We start from the raw sequence: 26,864 nt of genomic DNA on the forward strand, positions 1-26,864 counted from the left end.
CCTGACCCAGACCACAGCAAGCCATTTTTGCAGTCAAATTTGTTAGTTTGTCCAAGATAAAGTACCGAATTTAAACGGTTTGAAAATTCCTGGTAACACTGAATTTAATTGAATTTAATAATTACACGCATCTAACCTAAAAACCTAAACCACAACCTAATCCTATAGTAAGTACATGTAGTTCATTATTATTACTCAGTCCTTAAATGTATAATTACACTGAAACACAGACATTTTAAAGTAAAGTGTAACCAAATTTCATTACAGATCAGGATGCATAAATAATTCCCCACATTTGTATCACTTAATAATAATAATAATGATGATAAATATACACTAAATAATAAACACTAAATGAACAGATTCAATTAAATTGAAAGTTCTAATTACAGATACTGATAGCAAGCAGCACAAGCAATTAAATAGCTCAAATATTCCGCAACATGTAACATATGTTTTTATGCAGTTTCTTTAATTATGAAATTCTCAAAATGATGACCTGTGCCCAGGGGCATGAGTCCTGCAGAGGCTGAGATCAACTTCCTGGAGAACGCCAAGAAACTTTCCATGTATGGCGTTGATCTCCATCATGCTAAGGTATGATGCTGTGATTTATGAAATAGTACTGCTTGAATTGAAGTGTCTGTGTTGTACATGGTACATCCTAAACTGTATATTTGGTGTGTAGGTGATTCTAGTTCCCGTTCAGGGGGTCTGAAAAGAACAACGAGAAAAGAAAATGATTTTCCAGCCTAACACATGAAACACGCACTGCGCCAGAAATGGGAATTGTAGTAGTTCTATAACCAAGTGACATACGAATTTGCATCAAAATACTTTGAATTTTGATTGGACGTGCCCTTTGCAAGTTAGAAGAAATTGATGTCAAAAAGAGATTTTGTTAGTGTTTTCTCATGGCTTTTGAAAGAAGATAAGCCTATTTATTTTGCCATTCCAACTCTGCATGATTATATGGTTATTTGTATTTACATTTTTGGGATTTAACAATGTTTTCCCCTGCGGTCCACAACCCTATTAGAACAGACCTGTGATCCAATTTTGCAATTTTACAGGCTCAGATCTCATAGGATGAAATCCTACAATAACCCCTTGGTGTGTGCCATTGAGAGTCTGAAACTGAAATGTGACTGAAAAGCTAAGCATCGAGATTTTTTGTGTTTATGCGTTTTAAAGGACTCTGAAGGCATTGACATCATGCTGGGAGTGTGTGCCAGTGGACTCTTGATCTATAGAGACCGACTGCGTATCAACCGATTCGCCTGGCCCAAGATCCTCAAAATATCCTACAAGAGAAGCAACTTCTACATCAAAATCCGACCTGGAGAGGTAGAGAAAAAGGTCTTTTGAGATTTTCCAGGTTTTTCTTGTTAGATTTCGCTTGTAGATGCATGTTCAAGCATTAGCTAGATAAGGATGCCGTACGAAGACTGTGGGTGAAGAAATGCTGTGGGCGAGAAAATGGGCGGATAATCTGCATGATGTGGTTTTATTAGAAAAGAATGGGACGTTTTTCGAGTATTTGAAATCACTCTTCAGGCTTTCAAATTACACAGTGCTCTGAAGACTGATGTGGGTGTTCTTCCACCGCTTCGCACCAAAGAAATAAAATATTTCTTAAGCACATTTCTAATTACGCCATTTAAAAAATGTCTTTAATTATGTCTCAACAAACACTACTTATATTGTTTGAGGTTCTGCTCTTTAGTGTTTGCTAGCTTGCTGAGTGTGGAAAGGATGAGGGTTTTAAAACATTAGGCTGAGCTGTGAAATTTTTTTTGCCTAGTGGGCACAGAGACAGAGAGAGAAGCAGCAAATGAGAAGAGATGAGGTTAGGAGAGAATTCAATGCGGAGAGAGGAAAGAAAGAAGGCACAATAAGTTGCAGAAGTCTTTATTAGAAGTCTTAAGGATTCTGCTGTGTGCTTTTACAGGGTTGTTTTCTTTGATTTTCCTCTCACAATTGGATTCTTGACTCTGTCTGTCACAAAAGCATGGTATTTCTTTGACTCTGCACGACATGTGCGAGGGTCAAATATGAATGCTCGACAATATCTCAACGCCTTTATTCAAGATGCTTCACTGTTCAGCATCTTATCAGCATAACAGGCTCCATTCTGTGGACCTTGATCTTTTAGATTTTAATATTTACTCTCATTCTTATGCAGTTTCTCTGCAGCATTCTTTAGAAATTCTGGTTGCGTTCTGTTTGGATAAATAAAGGCATGCAGAATTGTGCCCTGTCGGTTGATCTGAGCTTTAGCAGCACACAGATTTTACACCTCGTCAAATCTCCTGTCAAGTAACACGTTACAACTCTGCTTTCCCTTCACACCCCCCCACTTCCTCCCCTTCACATGCCAACACTCCCCTGCACTCCCAGTACGAGCAGTTTGAGAGCACCATTGGCTTCAAGCTTCCCAACCACCGTGCTTCTAAGCGCTTGTGGAAGGTCTGCATTGAACACCACACATTTTTCAGGTAGGCGCTCACTGTTCTATAACCATTGCCACAACACTGGGCACAGTCATTTTTTTTGTGAGAATGCAGGTGTTGGGTCTTGTTTTGTTTCTTTGTACCTTCATTGACAGAGTTGGAGTCTCCGCTTAAACATGACCTTGGCCTATTGGCCATGACACACCAAAATGACATCAAAGAACTAGCGGTGACGAAAGCAGACTGTGTAATCGTCTCGTGACGTGTGCATCTGGGTCAAAAAAGTTGGGGTTGAACAGAAAGAGAAACCGAAACTAGGACTGTGGATATAAAAAAAGTAAACAAAGCGGTGCTTGCTTACCATTCTGAATATAAATCATGTTGAACACTTCATTCCAGATGGCCATGTCATTATGAACATTTTTGCGTATCGGAATGCTCAGGGAAAATCCAATTCAAACCAAAAGCCAATCAGAGTTCTCTCTCTCAACGACAGCACGGACACCGACTGATTCAACATGCTTAATCGGACAAAAAAAACACAGGGTCTGACGTTGCAGAGCACAAAAAAAGTCTCATTACCTGGCGCCATGGTCTAAGTCTGAAAACAAGTTTTTAATTAAGAACTTAATTCAGATCTTAGTATGTAATATTGGTCTTGTAGTGTTTGGTCTTGACTCCAGCTCTGTTCATTGACGGCATTAAAAAGTGCTGACAGGCCTGACTTGGGCTTAGACACTTGAAATGTTTAATCCACTCTCATTTTGTCATGTTACATGTTTTCTTCTAACATTGTTTCTGGTATTTCTCTTGTAGGTTGGTCTCTCCTGAGCCTCCCCCTAAAGGTTTTCTTGTGATTGGCTCGAAGTTCCGCTACAGTGGGCGGACCCAAGCCCAGACTCGCCAGGCCAGTGCTTTGATTGACAGGCCAGCTCCTCAATTTGAACGATCAATTAGTAGGAGGTATCTGCTGTCCCGCAGCATAGATGGTGGTAAGTATTTCTCTGATACTATGATCATCATATTAATTAATGCATCACATGCATGCATCAAAGGTCAAAAAATGTTTTTCCTCAAACAAATTTCCTCATAATATACATTTGCACATCACCACATTTTTCAATGATTCTCAAACGACTCGTCAAATGAATCAATCTCTCTGAATCCCTCCTTTGCACGAGCTACTCTGCTCTGATTGGCCAGACAGCTCAGTCTGTTGTGATTGGTTTACCGCGCACAGCGCGCGTTGAAAACAAAAACGCCCATTGCCATAACAACGTCAGCTGTCCTGAGGCTTCCTACACTGTAAACTAAACACAGTAACGAACAATGACGTTGATTTTACTATATCAATGCGAGCGCGAGTCCGATGATGAATCATTGGAAGAACTAGTTATTCAACCCGAACCTCCATCGCAAGGACGACTCGAGCAGGACTCAGTGTTTCTCAGTGAAACACTACTCAGTTTGAGGTACATTATGAGATGTTGCAACTGTAATTCCTCACCATGAGCATTAACAAGTGCATGTCCATCAACAAATCGATTATTTTACTTGTACTAATTTATTTACCGAGTATTTTTGTAATATATTGCGGTGAACACGTGGAAACTGTATCAATAACAGTGTATGTATACATTAGCCGAGCTCTAGCGTGAATGACTGATGTAACATAAATGTTGGTAAAAGAAATCTTGATCCATGCTTAATCTTTCCTCAAAGTAGTGAGAACGACAGACAATCTGCATTAATAGACACACTAGGTAATAGTGGCCCACAACTGATTAGCAGAAGTATTTAAGTAAGACAGTGATAACGTGAGTTAGCCAGTTAGCAGGAGACACAATATAAAACTCAAAACTAAGTATTTTGAACACCATCTTTCAAGAGCAAGCGGTTTGCGAATCCTGCATTGAACTCCGAGATTTGAGAAGCAGTCGTCAGTGAGCAGAAGAAGCAGAGAGAAGCAGTCGTCAAGGTAACACAGCAAAAGTTTAGGATTATACTGCTGTGATATCATGGTAAAGATGAATTTTAACCACTGATTCTTCACATGCTCGTCCTTGGGCAGTGAAAAAAAACTGGCTTTACCTTCACATTGTAGAGCACAGCGTCTTCTCGACATGACGCTATCCAGTGTCCACAGGAATCAGCTGCATTGTTTGAGGTTCAAGTTTTCCCTGGTGTCTGCGCGCGCAATAAGTGGACAGGCAATATGCTAATATTTCGTCTTGACATCACAACGAAACGGCTTATGACTCGTTTGAAAAACAATTCATTTCATTGACTCAGAGTCGACTCTTACTTTTGAAAGACAATAACTTTATATATGGTGCACTTTCAGATTTAAAACTTTGCAGGTTTTCATTCACTTAGAGCTATATTACACACTACATGAAAGGTCATTTTCAAAAATCCATAATAGGGGCCCTTTAATTGTCCAAATCGTACTTGAATTTGTACCTCAAGTTTTGACCTTTAATTTAGTCTACAAATGTTTTACCCATTACCCAAGTGAAAATGATATCCACCTGAAAGCTTTCACATTCTCCTGCTAAAATACTCTTTTTTATAATTAATGCTTGTAAAGTGAATCTGTTTTTAGAAAGAACTACAGTGAGGTATGAAAGTGTGACATCATTAAGTAAAAAAAGCATTTTTAATTGCAGTTTTAAGATTTGACACTGACTTTTCATTACAAATGATAAAAATAACAGTTTTTGAGCACCCACGGGAAAACACCAGATATTCTCTATTCATTTTAACCATTAAAAAAAAAATGATTGCAGCTTTCAGACATGACTTTCTTCTCATTTTATAGTTATTTGAGGTTGTTTCTATGGCTTTATTTCAATGTAAAATGTCGAGAGGCGGATTCACTCGCAGGTTGATTTATTTCACTGTTGCACAAAACTGGACGCGCGTTCTCAAATATACAGTCATGGCTCTGCTCTCGTTCAGATGTTACGTGCGCACGCTCAAACTTTGTGCACTCATGAATCTCTACTTATTCTTTCTCTAGAATCGTCTTCTCTCCTGGATTTAATGTTGCCAGAAGATTTCAACCACTAGACTTTCACGATTGACTGATGAATTAACAGTGTACATTTAAATTGTAAAGAAATTACGGATTTAGGCTTACCTTTGTTTCAAGAGATAGCGTTTTCATACTGATTTTAGTCAGCCAGTTCTCGAGTTATTTTATTACTTCATTATTTTTGAGTAAAGTGCTTTTTGTAAATAGGCATTTATTTAATTATTTTATTTAGTGATCTGCTACTGATCATCAGATATCAGCGAGAGTGCAACTCACGAAAGCACTCGTGGATAGAATGTGCTTTTGTTTGGTTGGTAATGTATTTGCAGTCCATGCGTTTCTCCTCACAAGACAATTTTTGTGTAATGAATTCATCAAGCGCACCATTAAAAGGAAAAAAATTACAGTAGCGTACTCTTGAAAAACTAACAGTAGGCTATAATTAATTACTGAGTAATGAGAATATTAAAATGTTTTATGGGGCATTTGTTGCGTATGTGTATAATTAGCCCAGTTATCATTTGCTCATGGAAATGTGTTTTATATTTGGTTGGTTTGAACGTGTGTGTATGGAGTGTGGGCATCCACCAGCAGAAACATAAATCGGCGCCTGTGGTTGGAGTGAAGCATTGAATTGTAAAACAAACATTAATTGCAGAACATCTTAAAGGGATGTCTTTTTAAATTGTATGTTTTATGAGATCCACTTATAATTTCATCAAGATTTTTTACATCGAAAATCATCCTAATTTAGAAGTAATAAGCTATTTTCTATCCTGTTTTTGACCCTCTCTTTCGAACACTCCATTTTGATGGCCGTGTCTCACTCAAGACTTGGAAGTAAACGCCCACTGCTATGATTGGGTAACAGTTTTGCATATTAAAATAATCATGTAACGTTGCTCTGTGGAATTTCCAGTTAAATCACTAGGAATTGGGATGATCTGCCAATCCCCATGCAGATATTGCTCGTGTTCAAGTTTGTCACTCGAGTTGACCCCTGTTGATCAACAGAAAGCTGCCTGGTCTGAAACTGATTTCTGTGACTTTGTTGTGATCACATCTTTTGGACCCCACTCTATACTTGTGAGGTCATCTACTTGAGACTTTCCTTTTAGATTTGAAGGGGGCTGTGGAGGAACAGGCTTCTAGAAAGTGAAATGTCTACCTCTACTTGGGTTTCTAACCCTACATGCTTTATTTCTTTGTATCTCTTTCAGAGTCAGCTTTAGGGGACACTATGGACAGACTCTCCCAGCACACCTGTAGCGAGCCTGTGCCTAGTCTTCCGAGAGATGAGCTGGACCAGGACTACCTGGACCCCAGTCTGGATCAGGACCTGGACCAAGATCATGAACAAGCTGAAGATCAGCGATTAGAGAGTGACTCCACTCCCTCTAAGACTATGGAGCTCAAGGTTCTGTGCACACAACCATATTTAGTGTCAGCTTCTTCATATAGTTGTGTTTTTCCCTTCTCTAATAAATTACTTAAGTATTCTATGAGAAAGAAGCAGTTTTAAGTTCATATTGTCTCTGCGTTATGGGTGGCAATATGTAAATATTCTTCCTAGCAGATTCAAACAACCACTGTAGTTTCAAGAATTCCAATCACATTAAGTTAAACTAACACTTCCCTTGCTGTCCCTTCTAATTAAAAGTCTTCCACTCCGACACCTTTTCCCACCTTTGGCTTTCTTCTCTGCCCCTGACTTAATCTTAAATATATTTTTATGCCTGCCTGTTTTGTTAACAATGCTTTTGAATTTAACTTTCCAACCTCTCTACAAATCTGCCTGAACACTCACCTTCTTCTCCCTATTTGCTAATTTCCTCAGTCTAATTCAGATTCTGCACTGTTCTCCCTGCTTCTAACACTTCACTGCTGTCCTCTAACTATCGCTTCTCTCTCGCTTCTTCTCGCGGACAGAGGGAGGAGTCAAGCTCTCCTGTAGACTCTAAGACGGAGGTATTTTTAGCGTGATTTATCTATCTGTGTGTCTAATTGTCTGTCTGTCATTGTCTCAATTGCACTCTAAATCTGCATACACACTGCTAGCATGGCTTTAGAGTGCCTCGAAAAAATAGCAACGTGATTGCTGTGTTGTTAGCCACCAGGCAGATCATGTAGTTTTCCAGCCTTCATGGCTTTTCTTGAGAACCGGATGAGACCATTAACAGCTGGATCATCTTGGTATAATGGTTGTTTTTGAACTATTTAAAGGAGATATTTTTATGATTGTCGTTGTTCTTTTTTCCTACTTAAAGTCAATAGGAAATCACTGCTGATTCTGTAGTTCCTTAATACACATTCCTGGTCGTATTGCGTGCGATTCAAGAGGGCACATTATCTAAAAAAAAAATCTTTGTAATCTAATGTCAAATTTGAATAACTTCACTTGCCTCTGAAATTACTTTTGTTTTGCCACTAGGCTGTTCTAGCAGAGCTTACGTTTTTCTATACTTCCAGGTTAGTCTAGACTTAGCACCTACTTGCAGAGTTGACTTAGACTACTTGCAGAACAGTTTATGTTTTGATTTGTTCTGGAGAGGTTTTGTAGAGATTAGGGATGTCATTGGTGTATCGCTTATCCATGCTCACGGATGGTTTCCAGTACATGCCTGTCTGCACCTCATAAGACATGTATGAATAATGAAAAGAAAGATCAGGAGATTTATGTCACTGAACTTGATGCCACTGTTGCTCAATGTTATGTGACTAAGACAGCTTTAAAACACTGAATCTGAGGAAGTGGCACAACCGCTTTCACTCTCTGTACTTCCATGGCTAACATCGATGTTTGTATGAGAGTTCCTCTCTCTGTTTGGCTGCCTGCTTTATGAATTCAACCATGCTCTGCCTCTCTGTCTCCACTACCTCACTTTGCCTCTTCCTCCGTTCCTTGGCTTGCACCAACATACCCTTTTCCCCACCACCCCTTTATCCCAGTCGGACCAGGACTTGGCCCCACGTCCTAAACAGGAGGTACTGTTTCTCATCGATCAACTGCCTGAGCATTCACTCTCTGTAATTGTCTTCTAGTGGAAGTGACAGAAAACTGAGCAAAGATGCAGTCCATCTGACATCTGTTATCTACACCAGCATGTTTCATGTTTTATGTGCTGCTTTGTTGTCTTAAATGTTGAAGAAAAGATGTAGTGATTTTTTTTGGCATTAGACAGGGGTTCAATTTGTTATTATTTGTAGGCATCACAACGCCCAGACAGCAACATAGTGTCGGCCCAGATCCGGCCCATGTCTGGTACATGTTGAATCCACATGTACCAGATGTGGCCCGACACTATGTCTGGTTGTTTACTATGCACAGTATTTTAGAGTGTTAGAGTAAAATGTTTCGTCTAAAATATTCTCTTGAATAAAGGAATAATGTCCAATCTAAAGCGATCGAACAGATACCTTTATTTATATTACTTGTTGCACTTCAGTGGCATTTCATATAGGTTTATTCGAGTTTTCTATTATTTCAACATACATTTATAACTGGGAGGTGAATTCATTTGTTTTAAGAACAGAACTACACTTAAGATTCTCATGAGCAAATGCCTGATGTTTGCATTTACATACTTACTGTATGTACCCACCTCTGTTAGATAAACATTTTTTAAACAACTGTGCAGGTCTCCAGAAAGCCTTCACTTAAGAAATTGCTGGAGGTAAGTGGTTCAACCGATTGACCTGTTTGTTTTTATAGCAGTTCCTGGATAAACCAGAGGATGTGTTGCAAAAACATCAAGCCAGCATCAATGAGCTGAAAAGAGCGCTGAGAGAGCCCAACAGCAAACTGGTCCACAGAGAGAAACGTCTCTCTGGAGCTTCATCCGGTAGCACTCCGGAGAAAAAATCTGTGAGTAAATAGAACCTGCAAGGGATTGTATTGTGGGGTGACTTTTTAAAAAGAAAGATGCTAAAAAATTATACTGATTCTGCCTTAAGATTCCTGATGAGGATTATTCAGATTTATGTCAGTACCAGTCTCGGATTTAGTGCCAAATGCTTGATTCGTTATTCATGCACTCTTTTTCATGTGACTAATCTCTCTTTAAGTGGATGCTGTTGAACCATTTCATGTCATGCCTCTGGTCAAGTGCTAGCAGCAGTATTGAACTTTAATAGAATCTGGCTGGAGTGGTTTATTTGAACACAGCATGAACGCATTTTCTTTAATTAGTCTTATAAAGACAATGATATTGCTTGATAATAAAAGCAAATGACATTTTAAGTTCTTATGTACATAAATGTCTCCCTTTTGTTTAACTTTAAAACATCCATCCAACATTTTACATATAACTTGATAACATGAATTTTCCCTCCTCAGATCAAAAATTGTTGTCTTGTCTTATACGTTTTTGTCTGATTCATATTGCAAAGATATGCGCTATACAAGTTATAGTAGAGGGAGTGTTGGCATTGACAGGCCATTGAAACTGTTCACTCTATTGATATATAGGCCTCAGAGGAGTCCCTATTGATTGAGAAGCAAGATGGTTTTCAAAGAGACCTGCCCCTCAGTAAAAAAGACGAAAAGAGCAGGAGTCCTAGAGTAGCTTCATTAGCCACTGGATTCAACAGAGAGACAGAAGACAGAATGAGAGAACAAACCATCACTACACACAGTGAAACGAGAGAAAAACAAAGTATAGTAAAAAGGACCTCAACAGAAACCATCCTATCACCAGAGAAACCCCTGAGAAATCGTGCTAAAAGCCCTGCTTTAAGGTACAACCATTTCCAGGGCGCCAGTTCAGTGGAGGAGAGAGCATATGATAATGGGCACCCGCAGGACAGATCTTTGTCAGAGAATGTCATTCATACAAATGGATGCGATGAATATGCAACAGAGAGACTCTGGGTTGATAAAAAGTACATGGGGGTAACCAATAGAGAAGACGAGACCACGAATAAAGACTTGGCAAGGTATGTAGAGAGAAGTTTCGGAGAGGCTTCTCCCAATGCAGCCATAGACAAATATATGAGAGATCGATATAATGAAAGCCGATGGGAGAGACAATCCTGTGAAAAAGAATCCGAGAACACCAGAGCTACCTTACAAAGGCAAATGTCTAAACCAGATCCTAAAGGTAAAGGCTCAACAATCCAGAGACACGATTCTACCGCAAGCGACACATCACAGTCTGAGGTGAAACGAATCGTTCCGCTGAAGCCTGAGAGGTCGAAGAAGTTGAAAGGCAATAAAGGAGCCAAGCTGCAAGGACAACCAAGTGAGAAGAGCATTTCGGGATCATTTGAAGAAAGTGAAGGGACCAACTCTAAGGAAGAGCAAGTTGGGTTCGATAATGCCCTGGATGGCTTGTTGCAGCCCAGAAATTCTGCAGCTTTAGAAAGCACTGGAACTTTTTCCAAGCAAGACTGGATGAGTAATTGTCACATTAGGGAAGTAAGAGAATATTACCGACAGTCTGTCCAAGACAGGCCCCAATTAAGAGATCTCAAGAACAGTGCAGAACACAGACTTAGTATCGAACAAGATCAGTTTCTTTTTGAAGATCCATTGTTTATGTTTGACTTTCCCACCAATTCAGCATTTCCAGCCTTTGACCAGATTCCCCCTTTATACCCACCTGTAAAATCCCAGTGGGCAAGAGATACACGTACCAAACCAATCACCAAAAGCGATTCTGGCAACAGTCTTCACAAGAGCTCCACCATGGAAACTTCCAAGAGGAAACCAGTGGTAACAACTGCTTGATAATCTGCTTGTCACTCACAGGAACTAAAGCATCGCATGAAACGGCACATCCATATCTATAGTTTTGTAAAATGCACATGTCGGTAAAACATAAGAAACCTGTTTCTGAGGAGAGATGAGCAGAATAGTAGTTTTTTTGTCTAATCTTACTATTGGCTGATAGAAGTATGATGTACTATAACCGCTGTCTGATTGGATGAGGATGTGCCACTTTCTTTTCCTCTCCGTCCTCTGCACAGCTCAACATCTGCTTGCGCATTTGAGAAACACTTAGGATCTTCCACATAATCTCCATTGCTTAAGCTTCAGGCTTCCGTTCCACTAACTTTCCACCTGATATGCGGTCTTTCCTTCCAACATTCTTTCTCTGGTTCCCTCTCACCAGGCATGTAGGGAATGGTTGTTGCAAGGAATTAAAGGCCTGTGCACCATACTGTTATGCTAAAGTGCCATTTTTGCAAACAAAAGGGCTTCTGCAAGACTTTCAAAAATGGCCATGGTACTGTTCATGAGAAGGGCTCTGAAAGTTGATTTAACAAGGAATGGTTTTAGCTGTTGTTTAGAAAATAATATACCCAGCTTCATTATTAGTGATTTTGCATTTGTTCTTTGACTTAGCTGGGAAAGAAATTGTTCAGTTTTTTCAACAAACTGCAGGGAACCTTGATGGCTTTTTCTTTTTTTTTTATGCAAACACCCACTGAGCAGCAGTTTCCATAGACAACTGTTGTTGTCAAAGCAGATGCTACCTTATTTCACTCAACATTGAAACTGAAAGAAATTAAATTAAGAAAAAGTGCTGATGCAACATTGTTCTGGCAGTAGAAAGACTTTGGACTAGAAGAGCCTGACGAATAACCTTGCAAAACTGCTCTTTGGGTATCATGATGTTTGATAATGGTTTGATTGATTAAAAGGCTCTTTAGTGGCATTTAGTGCAAAAAATTGCACCCAGCTGCCAAAATATATTTTAACTTTCAATTGTTGTGGTGCAATGTGCTGTACGCTGTAGTTCACACTGTAAAGACTTCTCATTTGTATCTGTGTCAGTCAGTGTATTCGATCAGTTATATAAATGTCTGGTTGTTGGTTCAGGGCCTAGTCTGGGCTCCTTCCCTGTTATCTCAAATTTCAGTGCACTAACTTTGCATTGCTCTTCCTATTATTTCATCTCACATTCCAGGAGCCCCTTCCCACTCCAGCAATTCATGCGGAGCCTCAGGAGGAAGCCCAGGTGCCTCATTTTTCCACTCATCCACTGCTACCTCCTTGCTAAAAATCTTGCAAAATCTTTGGCTTTCACATTTTTTGTATACATAAGCACTACAATTTGCCTTCTGTCTTTTGCTTTCATCATCACAGCATGATTGCATGATCCGAACCATCCTACACAACAGTCCTACACAGAAATGTCATTTAATGCATCCACCACATGCATTGATTCATTGGCACTGTTTAGCAAGTCCTAGGCTTGCCACACTTAGCATGAATTTAACATGAAGTCATAAAAAATGTCTATACAAATGTCCAACAGAGGAATATTATATGACATAGAAATACAGATGTGCAGTATTCTACCCTAGGGTGAAAATTTAGTCTCAGTTTTTCCTCAGAGACATGTAACACTTCTGACATTTCAGCTAGTCTTTTGAGTTGAACTAACCTCTGCATCCCTACTAGACTCGTTAACCATCAGTCACCACAATGTTGTCTCATTCTTGTCATGTGAAGAAGATGTAACATCCATTATATTGCCTTGTTTTACCTGTCAGTCGACATTTGCTCTTGTAGCACAGCTGGTTCCTTGCACCAAGATCTCTTTTTGTGCTTCTTCAGAGAGAGCCCTGGGAGAGACGCTTGGGATCAGTATCAGAAGATGACCCTGACCCAGACACTCTGTACCTGAAGGAGACTCACCTGGGCATTGAGCGCAAATGCTCGAGTATCACCGTTAGCTCAACGTCCAGCCTGGAGGCTGAGGTGGACTTCACTGTGCTCATGGACTTCCAAACGGGTATGGAGGAATTTTCTAGAGGCATGACTGAGCTGGGGGAGAAAGACTTCTCAGCTGAGTTTGGCCTCTCTGACCGTCCCACTCATCCAGCCTTTATACTGGGAGCAGATCCTATCTACCTTCCTGAGGAGGAACATGTAGAAGTTCAGAGGCCCGTAGAGAAACCAAAGCCCGTTGTAGAACAGAAGCCACCGGAGGAACGTAAACCGGAGGTAGACAAGCATCCTTTCTCTTTTAGCAAAGTTGCTGGCTCACCCAATCACTGGTTAGTGTAAATGTGCATATTGTGCTGATGAATGCAATCACGTCCCATTTATTTTTTTCTCGCGTTCTACAGGGCATCAAAGCAAAGCATGAAATTGCATTGGAATTTGAGTTGTTGATTGATGCTAATTCCATTCCATTTGATGCTGCCCTCCATAGTTCAGTCAGTCAGTTCAGGTTTGGTTTCTTTCATTTCACAATTGTGTTATATTTTTCATTGCTTCTTATTCTTTTCTTTTGAACCATGACTCACCATATGCTGCTAAATTCATTTGATTGGCTCTGTGTTTCTTAAATCTCATGATCACTCCCAGGTTTCGACTTGATCTGTTTCATTTCTTTCCCAAGCCTTTTGTACCGAAGAAAGCTCCGCGGTCAGTGAAAGCTGCCCAAGCCATGAGGAAAGAATCTAAAGAACAAGCTAATGCCCAGTCGATGAGAAGGGAGAGCTCTGAATCGCCCCCAATCCATCCTCTGAGTAGAGAGAGCAGTGAAATCATTGCCTCCCAAGCTCTAAGGAAGACCGAGGTCAAGATCGAGACGCAGCCCAATGGCTCTGAGGTCACCACGACCATAATGGAGATTGCAGACCCGGTAAAGACCTTTTAGCTCATCATACATACTTTACTGGAGAAATGTCACTGTGTGATAGGTTAGAGGAACATGCTGTGAAGACTGTGATTATGTCAATTATCATCAATTACATAAGTAAGTGTAATTACTTTCTCTTGTTACTTACCTGCACAGTGGTGGATCTCATCTGGATTGTAACTTCTCTGTTTGCTCTCATAGGACCACGGTATCAGTGGTATGCGAGAGGCTGCATACTCTATGACAGAGAGAGTCTCTCCTGTAAGCATGTCCATTCTTTCATCTGGTGAACTTGAGTTTCCAAACCCTCTTCTGTCTCTGCTTCTGCCCTGTCCTTCTGTCTGTTGCTTTTATTTCCAACTTTAGTTCCAGAGTTTGCTTCAGATGGCCTGCGTTATTTGTGATGTATGAAAGTCCCTACCTTATAGTTTTCTTGCTTTGACTAGTGTTTATTTCACTATATTCTTGTACAGGTGAACTTGGGATCATTAGGTAGAGATGGTTCTCCTCTAATGGTTACTGAGAACGTAACATCAGCTACTACAACACATGTTACTAAGGTATCTGAAATAAACTGTTAGCCTCTTGTATAGAATAGGTCTTCGTGGAGGATTGAAAATGTTTATATGTCATTTTGTTTTGTAGACGGTGAAAGGAGGCTACTCAGAGACAAGAATCGAAAAGAGGATTATCATTACTGGTGACGATGATGTCGATCAAGATCAGGTAGGTGCAGGAGGAACTAGGGCTGGTGTTTTTTTTTCAATGCATTTTAGTGAGATATATATTGATCTATGATTATATCAACTTTAGAAGGGTTAGTTCACTCAAAAATGGCATCATTTACTCACACTCACATTCCAAACCCATAAGACTTATGAAGTTGTTTTTTAAATAATTCCTGAGTTATTACTGCCCATCCGTTGAAAGTCTAGGGAAGAAGAAGAGCCTCTTTTTCTGCTATTAACACTGCAGCACTTCCAGGACCAGTTGCATTGCAATAATGTCTGCTGACATGTGAACAGCCAAAGAGATTCTCCTGTAACACACATTGGAGGGCTTTGCAGATGTGTGGAAGTGAAGATATTGTGTGAATACATACTTTTAATACACACCCAAAACAATCACATTGCTTCATAAATTTAGGATTAAACCACTGGAGTCACATGGATGACTTTACAATGCTCTTTGATCTTTTTGGAGCATGAAAGTTCTGATTACCTAGTTCTGATCAGTGGATAGACAGAATTCTATTTTAGGTTTCATTAAAATATCTTAATTTGTGTGCCGAAGATGAGCGAAAATCTAATGGGTTTGAAATTTGTTGTCATGGTGAGGAAATTTTCACACCAATATATAAACTTGCGACAACACCGGTATTGCCAATAACACCAGGGGTGGGGGATCACTTTTAAATTCGCTGTGTGTATAGCAGTAGCAGCTCCTGACCATAAATTTAGGTATAGGGCACATTCTGGATCTTAGCGCTAGTTTATGATAATTTTTTTTTTTTTAGCTTTATACTGTATTGTAATCGCTAAACACATCAGACACACTTTTGGCAGAATTCTAATATCCTTGCGTTATTCAGTCTGAGTGTGGTGCTCTAATGTTGATTGACAGGTCACACGATATATGCATAGAATGCTATCTTAGAATTGCCTTAAAGGGGACATTGGATGGCCCTTTTACAAGATGTAAAATAAGTGTCTGATGTCCCCAGAGTGTGTATGTGAAGTTTTAGCTCAAATTACCCGACAGATCATTTTTATAACATTTTAAAATCGAGCTGTTTTTGTGTGTCTCTTTAAATGCTAATGAGCTGGTGCTCCCAGCCCCCTTTCAAGGAGAGGGCGGAGCTTCAAGAAAATCATGACAACACTTTGTACTTTGTGTAAACTGCACATTTTACAAGATAAGAGATTCGTCAATGACACAGGATCTGTTGCGTACAAAATACGAACTAAATAAATGTATCAAATAACCACACGGAAATTCATTCTCAAAGTTTTTGCTTCTGCCGGAGTCTCTCCTTCCCCAGAAAGCAGCATAGTGTCGGCCCAGATCCGGCCCACATCTGGTACTTGAGGAATCCACGTGCACCAGATGTGGACCTAACTATGTTTCTGTCTGGGTCATCAGTGTCCAACTCTGTTTCATACATATAGGGCTGGACACCACTATTTTAGTTGACAGTCATATTGCCTCTCCTGATTTTTTTATTGCCATAGTTATCCGAGGCACAAGGTGTAAAGGCTCCGCCCTCTTCTGGAAACGGGGCAGGGAGCAGCACCTCATTTGCATTTAAAGAGACACACACAAAAACAGCATGTTTTTTCTCCCACCCCAAAATTGCCATTTTCAACATGGAATAATAAATGATCTGTGGGGTATTTTGAGACTTATTTTACATCTTGTAAAAAGGGGCATAATAGGTCCACTTTAAGTTCTGTGCATGAGGGCTGGGAAATAATCCCTCCCCCCAATCAGTCTCTCAATCACATGAGATGGCATCGATTAGCAAACAACAATCAATTTCTGATGGACAAAATAAGCATCCTCATAAATTTTTCTCTTTCGAGAAGCCATTTCACTCTAATATACTTCACAATAGGAAAGAAAAGACAATCCCAATTTATGTTTCATGGTGACTTTAAAGTGCAAATTAATTAGTCAGAAAGCATATTACTATTACATTGGCTGCTTGTTTCCTCTTCTTTTCATTTAACTTGAAAAATAAATGACTTTTTCCCCAGGCGCTCGCCATGGCAATAAAAGAAGCCAAGCAACAGCACCCTGACATGTTGGTAACCAAGGCTGTAGTTGTCAGGGAAACCGAATCTTCCACTCAAGATCCACATGAGGAATTGAAGGTATTTGTCACCGCTAGCCCTTGCACAATTAATACATCCATTTCAAAAATGCATATTATGTTTTCACTTCAGCGTTTATCTGTCATATTGAGCCTGCTGGTATAGCAGTTTGACAAGGGTGTAATGACATGTCAAAACCAGTTCAGTCAGCGCCGCATGTTAACTCTAGGTGGATGGCGCTGACGAACACACTCTTTCATTTTACTGCGAACCGTGCAGTTATCAAAAATCAATTGCAAGCCTTGTTTTCCATTTTACAACAGCAGTCACTCTGAATGCCATCTTCTAAATGTACTTTAATAAATGGTTGTATTACATGATCTGTTATTTGTTTTGTTTCTTTCTCCATTAGTCCTGATCTCCTCAGTTCTCAGGGCTTCAACGAAAAGCAACTGTTCCTCAATGACTGCCAGTGGGTCGCCAACATCTACAGACCTCTTATGCTAAGCTTCTTGCTTCCACTTACATAAACGACACTAACATTTACACATTTACACATGCACACAAACACATGCTGCCTCCCAGACGTCAGAACCGATTCCTTCTCATGTAATTTCTATTTCGTGTCTACATTCGCTGTGGTAATATGGACATGCTCGTTCAAGAGGCGCTCGGACCATTTGGGAAGGACAGACTCAGCATCACATCGATCAGACGATTTAGCTGCCATTGTAGTCTCTTGCTTTTTCTTCACGAATGTGAAAACTAACCAAGCGTACTATCAACAGCCCGATGCTAACATCAAGCATGAGGCACGGGGCTTTTTGATGAACATTGCTGAAGATTTAGCTTAGTGGAGTGACAGTAGTGTCTATTGAGTAGTTTTTCTAGGGCTCATACTGTATAACACTTTTTACAAACACGGAACTGTAGGGAAAAGCCTAGATAGCGTACATACAGTATGTCATGCTTCTCTGATCAACAAACATTATGTTGCTATTCTGAACCTCATCTGCATGTGGCAAAGCAGGGTTTCAAATATTTTCATATACATCCAGCTAACTAAAAACTCTGGTTCAGTGTCCTTACAAACCAGAGAGGAAAACAGGACAGACTTTATCAATGTTTGATTGCCAAACCTTTTGACGGTCCTCTGAAAAGTATTTATTTCCATATTAGATATAATATGAAGATAGTGTACTACACACACACCCCCCCCCAATCCCCATCCCCCCCATCTGTATTTGTTTTACAGATGTTTTTTTTCTTTCTCAGGAGCCCTTAAATATAGATATCACGAACAGAGAAAAATGAAACATGCCAATTTTCAGTACAAACAAGCTACCAATAGTAATCAAACTTTAGATTTTAGATTGAAAATATCCCAAAGTATGAGAGTTTTGAAATGCACGCTACAAACAGAAACACGTTTGCTTGTTGAATTGCTTGTGAATTTCATCTCCTACTACATATTGTTAAACTGTGAAAAATGAATTGAAGTCCAAAGAAGCCAAACCTAATTTGAGCTCAGTACATGCTGACACAATTACATAATTATTTAATGTGTTATGTGCATTTAGACTTTAAGCATTTGAAGACTGCAGAAAACAATTTAGTATTATTTTCCAAAAAGCCAATATTTAACAAACTCCCTATTGCGTTTATGAAACTTCTGTGATTTTATTTTTTAAACTGTTTCTTCCCACACAATGCTGTGCCAACGAACTAATGATTTTTAAACACTGTCGTAATGATTCTGATTTGTTAGATATGAGACCTTTTTATGTGTAAATGTCATGAGCCTGTGGTTTTCAGTGAAGCGTGACCCTTGAGCCATGATTCCCTTTACAAACGTTTCCTCTGTGAAAGCAGTAGAAATCCTGGACAGGACGTGTATGTGTTCTAGTGTTGAATGGATGAATGAGCTTTGAATTGTGTGTATTGCCAAATGAAAAACATAGCATACTTTATATTAGGATGAAAGAAGGCCAGGATAGAGTCTTAATAACCTTTGCTAACATGGTCAAGGCTTGTTGTTGTGTAACTAATGCATTTGTTCAGGACTGTGCACTATGTGAAAATTACAACACTTTACACAACCTGCAGATATCAGAAGGGAAATTTGTATACGGCATACTTCCAACTTGTGCAGTTACAGATTTTTGAGGACACAGGTGCTTTAATGAAAATAAAAAAAGGGCCATGCAAAGGTTGATAGTTGGATTCCAAGTCAACCACAGCGTTCTTTCGCCAGCCCATCTGCTAAGCCTGTGTCAGAGTTTCGTCTCTTTACAAGGCAGCGTCCTTGTTTATGCTGTAATGTTGCATTGAGGATTTGAACTTTGAGGAAAACGAGTTAAGCTTAGAAAACTACTTTAAGCATTGATTCCCCCTGAGACTCCACCTGCAGGCACTTCTGTTTACACCGCTATCCTCTTCTTTCTACTGCTTGGTTTTGTGTGTTTGCTGTACAGTGTTCGAAATAAACAAGAACCATCCATGTGGTCAAGTTTGCTATTTTGTGCATCTGAGTTAAATAAAAAGCAGATACACTGATAATTCTGTATTATCCTCGAACGGTTTAGGTTAAAATATTTCCCATTTTGTTCAAGAAATGTTGCATTACCTCTATTGCACTGCCATCTTGTGGTCTACTGAAGAACATTCTCCAAACGGGGAAAATGACTCCATGTACAGTAGTCGCCTTACTAATTAGCCTACATACATTCCACAACAATGGTCATTTTACTCAGAAGTGACCATATAATTGATCCCATAAAAATCAAAAAGCAGTTAATAAGGTCGTTTTCACCAAATCATCACTTTATAGGTTTATCTCGTATCGGCATCATTATGGTTAAAGTGATGCTTTGCTGATATTAAGATATTGACCCGATAAAACTTGGCAAAAGTAGTTTTTAAGGTGTAAGGAACAGCTAAATTGATAGACAGATTCACATCATAGGCTATATAGGGGTTGAACAGACTGCCATGATGCTTTAAGCTTGACGTCGACTAGTCGATGATCGTTCATGAACTATTGAGAGCGCAACATCTTTGAAGTCCACTTTTACGCTCCGTTTCAGTTAAAATTACAAATACATGCATACTCAGAGAGCGCTCCACAAGACATGTTTGATTATACCATCTGGATGCTCAAACTTGATCGTGTGAATGCATGTTTTAAACAGCTTATTGTACAGGTAAGTTAATCGCCATTATAAACTGCATTACACACACACAGAAGCGCGCATATCACGTGAAGATCGCGCTCACACATAATCATTCATTAGTGCAGAAATGTATTGTAAACTCTGTTTAGTGATTTATCAATACAATAGCTTAGAAACTGAACAGTTCTAGCATATATTTCTTAGTAACTAAAACCCACAGCTTCACTATTAGTAGAGAGACGCTGCAATGTCGACGTCGACTTGACTTTCATCAAATAAAAATCGCTCAACCCTTTATGTGTGTGTGTTCACGTGAGGTGAGAGGGAAAGGACGTGTAAAAAAGGGCCTGACATCTGAGCAACAGTCCTGTCAATATAAAATATAACAATGATGCCTTACTCACAAATATCTTAAGAACATTACTTGTGTTCCTTAATTTATTAAAAGCAGACAGTCCATTCAAATACTTTTTTCAAGCCAGTACAGAGCCAGTTCATGCTAAACAGCTTGAAAATGGAAAGTAAGCATTATGTCCTAGGTATTTCAATGATCACAGCTATTACCTTAAGAAAGCACCTCGACGGAAAATGAAAAGCTGGTCTTTTACAATCAAAATGTTATCCCCTATGCATCATTAAATAATGGAATTGTAAATGAACAAACTGAACAAGAAAAGAAATCAAGACAACTTTTTAAGGCTGTTCTGGTCCTGAGGATATTTTACATACTGTTTCTCATTAAAGAGGCACACACACCCACACACACACACACACACACACACACACACACTAGCAAAACAAAGATATCAGTGCATGACTAAGGAACAACCAGCTTGAGACAGCCAGTGAGCTCTTTTACTGTATAAGGCCAGCAGCATTAGCTTCGTCTTTCAAACAGACAGGGGGCATGTCAACACTGGGGGACTGTAAACTCTGTCTGATTTGAGGACAGCTGATTTAATGGGTTGATGTTCTTATAATGAAAGTGTCTGTGAGGTATGGCTGAAGGGATTCTCTTCAAAGGAGTTCATTAGTCCCAAGGTTCCTATGAAAAAGGCATTTGTGTGGTTCTCCACTGCCAACCGTCTAATGGATGAATATGGATTCCTCTCGACCGAACAGATGTCCTTGTAAGCGAATCCTTAAGAGTGAAATGCATGTCATTTTATGCCCTTAAATACCCAGTTCCTGGTTGGAAAACCACGTGGTCTGTCGATACATTTATCCAAAAACAATGAGATAGCTCTTACTGCACTGTCTTTCGACAGCTTTGGTGTCAGCGATCGAAACCAGGTTAGCAAACTTCCTCTTTTGAAAAAGCGAGAGGAAAACTTTCCATCCGAAGAGAGTCTCGTTTGTAAAACATACTGGAAAAAGATCCACTCTGTACTGTTCTCTCCGCTGTAGAGTTCAGTTCATCTGTCATAAGAAAGTCCTGACCGTACAGTAGAGTACTAGTGTTACGAGTAGGGGTAGTGCTTTCCGCTCTGGGGCAAATCCAATCGCATGTGCAACTGCAAAAAAAAAAAAAAAAAAAGAATAGAATGAATGAACAATTTGACAGTTTCTGTTAAGTATTTTTCACTTGTTTTATTGTATATAATTTATATAAAAAATGCATGATTGACGTGATAGGCTGAAAATGATAAACCACAAGGTCAGCATACTGAAGTATATTATAAATGCCACAAGGGCCATACGTTCAGACCTGCTATCCTGGGGATGGTAATCTGTTTGCTGCTGCTTCCCTCCCCACCTTCACTGACTGGTTTAATCTGGATGATGTAATCCTCATCCACAGGCAGAGAGAGCTCGAGAGATGTGCTGTTAGTCTCCACCACGCTGGGCCGACTATGTCTGCTTTGCTTGTACATGACCTTCAAAACAAACACAGATGCTTTAAAACTCAGTTTATGTAAGGAATAAGCAGACCGTTGAATTCAGGATGTGCGTTATTATATAGCCCAGACAGCAACGTAGTATCACGTGACGTGTACCATATGTGGGCCGGATCTGGGCCGACACTATGTTGCTGTCTGGGATGGAGCTGTAATCTGTCAACCAATCAGAATCAAGCATCCAACAATGTTGTGATGTAAACATCAGATATAGATCAGAGGCAGTTCATACCTTGTAGCCCATAACTTCAGACTCATTCTCCAGAGCCTTCACATGATCCCACTTGAGGATGAGTTTGGAGTCTGTAGTATTCCACATGACTTTCACTGGAGACTGGCTCGGCGCTGGAGAAAATACATTCAAAGAACTGAACGTCACATTTCAGAGCAGTTTAAAACTTCTGTGTTAAATGCTTGTGTATGAAATCAGTTTTTTGAAAGTTGCTTACAACATTAAAACATTAAAGGGAAAGTTCAAAATGAAAATTCGGTTATCGTTTACTCACACTCATTCAAAACACAATTTTTTTTTTATGTAATCCATATGAATTTACAGCTTTTATTGACGTGAGCATTGATAAACACACATCATCAAATATGGCAAATGGAAACTTGACCCTGCTTGCTTGACATCCAAGGTTATTGTGCATCAAGAACGTATGCTTGAGGATCTGTTTACCATATTTGAAGAGCTCTGTGCATTTGCATTGATCAATGATTAAATGTGAATAAAAGCCAGGACTTGGATTAAACCGCTCTATACATATGGATTCATTTTACAATGTTTTCAAGAACATTTTGAAGTATGACATTTTTTGTGGAATGGACTTTCAATGGATGGACAGAAATCTTTCGGGATTCATTAAAACATCATTTGTGTTGTGAAGATAAAAGAAAGTCTTATGGGTTTGAAACGACATGAGGGTGGGTGAATTATGACAGAATTTACATTTTTGAATAAACTATCCCTTTAACTTTCCTCACTAATGCTAAAATCGAAACAATCCCTGAAATATGTACTGGAAAATAAAAAATAAAAAAATACAGAAGAAAACTGGCAGCTGTAGTTGCCAGAAAATTTCAGTAAAAATACTGTAAAAATGTAAATATACAGTATTTACAGAAAAACCTGTAAATTTCCCAATTTAAACCTGTAATTTACACAAAACAAATAAACCGCTAAATCCAACAGCACTTTCTGCTGAATTAGCAAGGCCACACTGCTACTAAAATCTGTACTTTTAACATATACTGACATCCACCATAATAACACTGGTGGGAAAGAGAAAACCGACACTATGTTGCTGTTTGGGTATAAAGGGTGCACACAGTGTCATTCACACAAATACAAAATATCATCATGGTAACACACAACACTAAAATGCAATAAACCTTAATTTAACAAAATAAGATGGAACATAAAACTTAATGTTAACACATTAGGGGCCCTATCTTACACCCGGGCCAATGCAGCGCCAAGCGTTTTTTACTAGTTTCAGCCTGACACAGTTTCATTTTCAGTTATCATTTGTGCCCATTTGTGCACCCATGGGCGTGCTGGTCTGAAAACAAGGTGTGTTCGGGCGCATTGATGGCGCATTGCTATTTTGAGGCAACAGAAATAGACTGGTCTAAAGTCTAATATTTATTTTTGTTATTTAAAGAGCGCGTTAGTAATGTGCGCCTATAGGCGGGTCCACAATGCTCGTACACTCTGTTATCCTTTTATTTTAAATATTTGGCATGTTTGTGTGCTGCTGTGTGTCCCTGTGTGTTTAATAAGCAATGTAAAAGATTATTATTGTGTGCATAAAGATATGGTGGAATCCGGCTTGTCCCGTAGATGGTTCCGTTTGCGCTCAGGAGACGCGTACGGTCTTTCCCCTATCAAATTCCGTCATGTAAATAGCGAATCCGCCATGGTGCGAGCGCAACTGGCATTTAAAGGGAATGGGAGATGAGACTCTGATTGGTGATTTACGCACGTAAATCCCAAAACACACCCATTACTCATTAAGAGAATAGGGACAACCCTTTTAGACCATGCTCCTGGAGCGCCGACCATTTTTCCCATCGTTAAACTAGCAAAAGTGTATTCGGACACGTCCTAAGTGAACTTGCGCCCTGCGCTTTAGACCATGCGCTTAGATCGTAGGGCGCTAACAGGTTTTTGGCACATTTAAAAAAAAAAAAATCTTTTTTAAAGTGAGGTTATGTTTTTAGAGAATAACCCAATGGCCAAGGCCCACATCACACTTACGGGGTCTCTTAGTGGTGACATTCACCACGGCACTATCAGGTCCCACACCAGCACTGTTATAGGCTTTGAGTTTGATGTGGTATGTACTGCTGGGGTCCAGTCCACGAATGACAGCAAACGTCCTGTTTCCCACAGTCCTCATCACACTAGCTGTGTCCACTCTGTCCTTTGTGCTCCAGTACCTCAGCTGAAATTCACAGTCAACTAAATGTCATGATCAGCATCACAAAGTGTCATTAATTCAGCTGTGGTGCTCATGTGGGCAATGTGGGTTCAAGTCTGCCTTGCCTATTAATATTCTATTTCTAATAATGATCTTACCTAAATTCCCGAAAATATTACTTAATCTTAATAGAATTGTTTATGGGTAGTTACTGTATTAAGAATAACAATACTGTGAGAATTGTTATGAGTACTATAGGAACAGTCAGATTAATTGGCCTTCTTTAGTTGTGCTATTCTCACCTCATAGCCCATTATGCGTGTCCTACTGGTGCTCCAGGGTAAAGGCTTCCAGCTGACCTCCACTTCTGAGGCTGACAGGCTCTTGGCACGGATGCGACTGGGGGCGCGACTTGGCTCTATGGTCAGAATAATCATTACTGTAATGTCTTTAGGCTCATAATTAGAGCGATGATGTACTAGCAAATGTTCAGTACGTTCAATTTTCCCTATGTAAACACAAAACAATACTGCAGCTCCAGTACATAATGTTGAGCATAATGAGTTTGAACATTTCATATACCCGTTTATACTTAAAGTTTATTTCTGGTCCACTGGCACTGTCTTTCATTGTACAAACATCATTGATTGAGCCAATGTTGCCTATGCTGGACCATTCACACAAAGAGTGTTTGGGAGCACCACAGAGTGTTTTTTTGAGGGACTGGACTTACCAGTGGCTTATTTATACACTACTGGACCAAATGTTTGAAATAATTAGGATTTTTAAAATGCTTTTGAAATAAGTCTCTTATGCTCAGCAAGGCTGCATTTATATGAAAAATAGAGTAAAAACAGTAATATTGTAAAAGTAGTATTAAAATTGAAAGAATTTTCTTTCTATTCGAATATATTTTAAAATGTTATTTATTCCTGTGAATTTTCAGCAGCATTACTCCAGTCTTCAGTGTCACATGATCCTTCTGAAATCATTCTAATATGATGATTTGATGCTCAAGAAACATTATTATCAATGTTGAAACCATTTTTTTGTGGAAATCTACTTTTTAAATTTTTTTTTTTTAGGATTCTTTGATAAATAGAATGTTCAAAAGAACAGCATTTATTTAGAATATATATTTTGGTAATATTATAAATGTCTTCACTGTCACTTTTGATCAATTTAATGCTGAATCAAAGTATTTTTTTTTTTTTTTTTTTTAATAGTACTTACCCTACATTTTTGAATGGTAGTTTATCATGGGTTTCTACAATAATATGAAGCAGCAAAAACTATATTTCGACATTGAGAATAATAATAAATGTTTCTTGAGCATCAAATCATCATATTAGAATGCTTTCTGAAGGATCATGTGACACCGAAGACTGGAGGAATGATGCTGAAAATTCAGCTTTGATCACAGGAATAAATTACATTTTAAAATCTATTTCAATAGAAAACTTGTAATAACATTTCACAATATTACTGTTTTGACTGTAGCATTTTGCAGCTTTGGTGAGCACAAGAGATTTTAACACTTTGTTCCACGTTACATGTAGTTATTATAGTACTAATTACTATAAATTGCACGTAATTGCATGGAATTAACCCTCAACCAAACCTAATCCTACCCTTATCCTATAGTAAGTACATGTAGTTCATTATTATTACTCAGTACTTAAATGTATAATTACACTGTAACACAGACACCTTAAAATAAAGAGTTACACTTTATTTTAAGGTGTCATTGTTTCAATGTAATTATACATTTAAGTACTGAGTAATATTAATTAACTTCATGTACTTACTACAGGGTTAGGGTAGGATTAGGATTTGGTTGAGGGTTAGTTGAATGTAATTATGCATAATTTACTGTTATTACTATGGTAAGTACATGTAACATATGTAACAAGGACACTGTAAAATAAAGTGTTACCAAACTTGATACAAAAAAAGTATTGTATCTTTGAGAAAACTACACATTGCATCTTCAACTTAATGAGTTTATACCATAAATGGAGGTTGGTAAGTTGGTTTTACCCTCTTCTGCTGAGTAGATAGTGGTCACGGGTCCAAAAGGACCTTCTCCTTTGTTGTTGTAAACTCCCACTTTCACATGAAATGGAGAGAATGGAGGGATGCTCTCGTTTTTGAAGATGTATCGAGATGCATCAGGAGACGTCACGGCTGCCTGCATCCAGCTTTGACCACCGAGAGGGCGGAAAGCAACCACGTAGCCGAAGCCTGGACCGCACTGCAGCTCTTCTGGGACTGGCTGGAGAGAAACAAGGACCCAAAGACACAAACACAATAAAGAAAGAGCAAGTCAAAGAGAGATGTATCATTATATCACTGCAGTGTTATACAATAGGCTTCGTCTCAGTATAAACGGACTATGGAAAATCCCTTTCACGGTCCTTGAACATATTTTTCCGCTTTTCAGATTTTGAAACATAATTGCTAAAATCCA

At 39.1% G+C, this 26,864-nt stretch overlaps 2 protein-coding genes across 15 annotated transcripts in view; one reads left to right on the plus strand and one right to left on the minus strand.

The window, feature by feature from the left end:
- Nucleotides 1-19,466, plus strand: part of LOC307145752 (band 4.1-like protein 1) — a 69,399-nt gene extending 49,933 nt beyond the window's left edge. For 2 of the 13 annotated variants that reach the window (XM_079849237.1, XM_079849230.1), the window contains exons 8-24: nt 510-597; nt 1,195-1,359; nt 2,401-2,498; nt 3,270-3,445; nt 6,711-6,907; nt 7,420-7,458; nt 8,440-8,475; nt 9,203-9,355; nt 9,959-11,203; nt 12,402-12,452; nt 13,055-13,444; nt 13,845-14,090; nt 14,289-14,348; nt 14,561-14,647; nt 14,733-14,813; nt 16,844-16,960; nt 17,313-19,465. In XM_079849237.1, coding sequence (XP_079705363.1) covers nt 510-597; nt 1,195-1,359; nt 2,401-2,498; nt 3,270-3,445; nt 6,711-6,907; nt 7,420-7,458; nt 8,440-8,475; nt 9,203-9,355; nt 9,959-11,203; nt 12,402-12,452; nt 13,055-13,444; nt 13,845-14,090; nt 14,289-14,348; nt 14,561-14,647; nt 14,733-14,813; nt 16,844-16,960; nt 17,313-17,318 — 3,235 coding nt within the window. In that variant the 3' untranslated portion in view covers nt 17,319-19,465. Of the gene's footprint in view, nt 1-509; nt 598-1,194; nt 1,360-2,400; nt 2,499-3,269; nt 3,446-6,710; nt 6,908-7,419; nt 7,459-8,439; nt 8,476-9,202; nt 9,356-9,958; nt 11,204-12,401; nt 12,453-13,054; nt 13,445-13,844; nt 14,091-14,288; nt 14,349-14,560; nt 14,648-14,732; nt 14,814-16,843; nt 16,961-17,312 lie in introns of all 13 variants that reach the window. The other 11 variants (XM_079849232.1, XM_079849235.1, XM_079849236.1 and 8 more) reach the window with 11 other exon arrangements.
- Nucleotides 19,467-20,474: 1,008 nt separating this feature from the next.
- Nucleotides 20,475-26,864, minus strand: part of cntn3a.1 (contactin 3a, tandem duplicate 1) — a 63,139-nt gene continuing 56,749 nt past the window's right edge. The window contains exons 18-23 of one of the 2 annotated variants that reach the window (XM_079849842.1): nt 26,435-26,669; nt 24,697-24,812; nt 24,232-24,418; nt 22,204-22,316; nt 21,782-21,950; nt 20,475-21,587 (exon numbers count right to left, since the gene is read on the minus strand). In XM_079849842.1, the coding sequence (XP_079705968.1) occupies nt 21,496-21,587; nt 21,782-21,950; nt 22,204-22,316; nt 24,232-24,418; nt 24,697-24,812; nt 26,435-26,669 (912 nt within the window). In that variant the 3' untranslated portion in view covers nt 20,475-21,495. The remainder of the gene's footprint in view (nt 21,588-21,781; nt 21,951-22,203; nt 22,317-24,231; nt 24,419-24,696; nt 24,813-26,434; nt 26,670-26,864) is intronic. The other variant, XM_079849843.1, reaches the window with a different exon arrangement.

The sequence above is a fragment of the Squalius cephalus genome, assembly GCF_949319135.1.
Source record: "Squalius cephalus genome assembly, chromosome: 18".
Taxonomy (NCBI): domain Eukaryota; kingdom Metazoa; phylum Chordata; class Actinopteri; order Cypriniformes; family Leuciscidae; genus Squalius; species Squalius cephalus.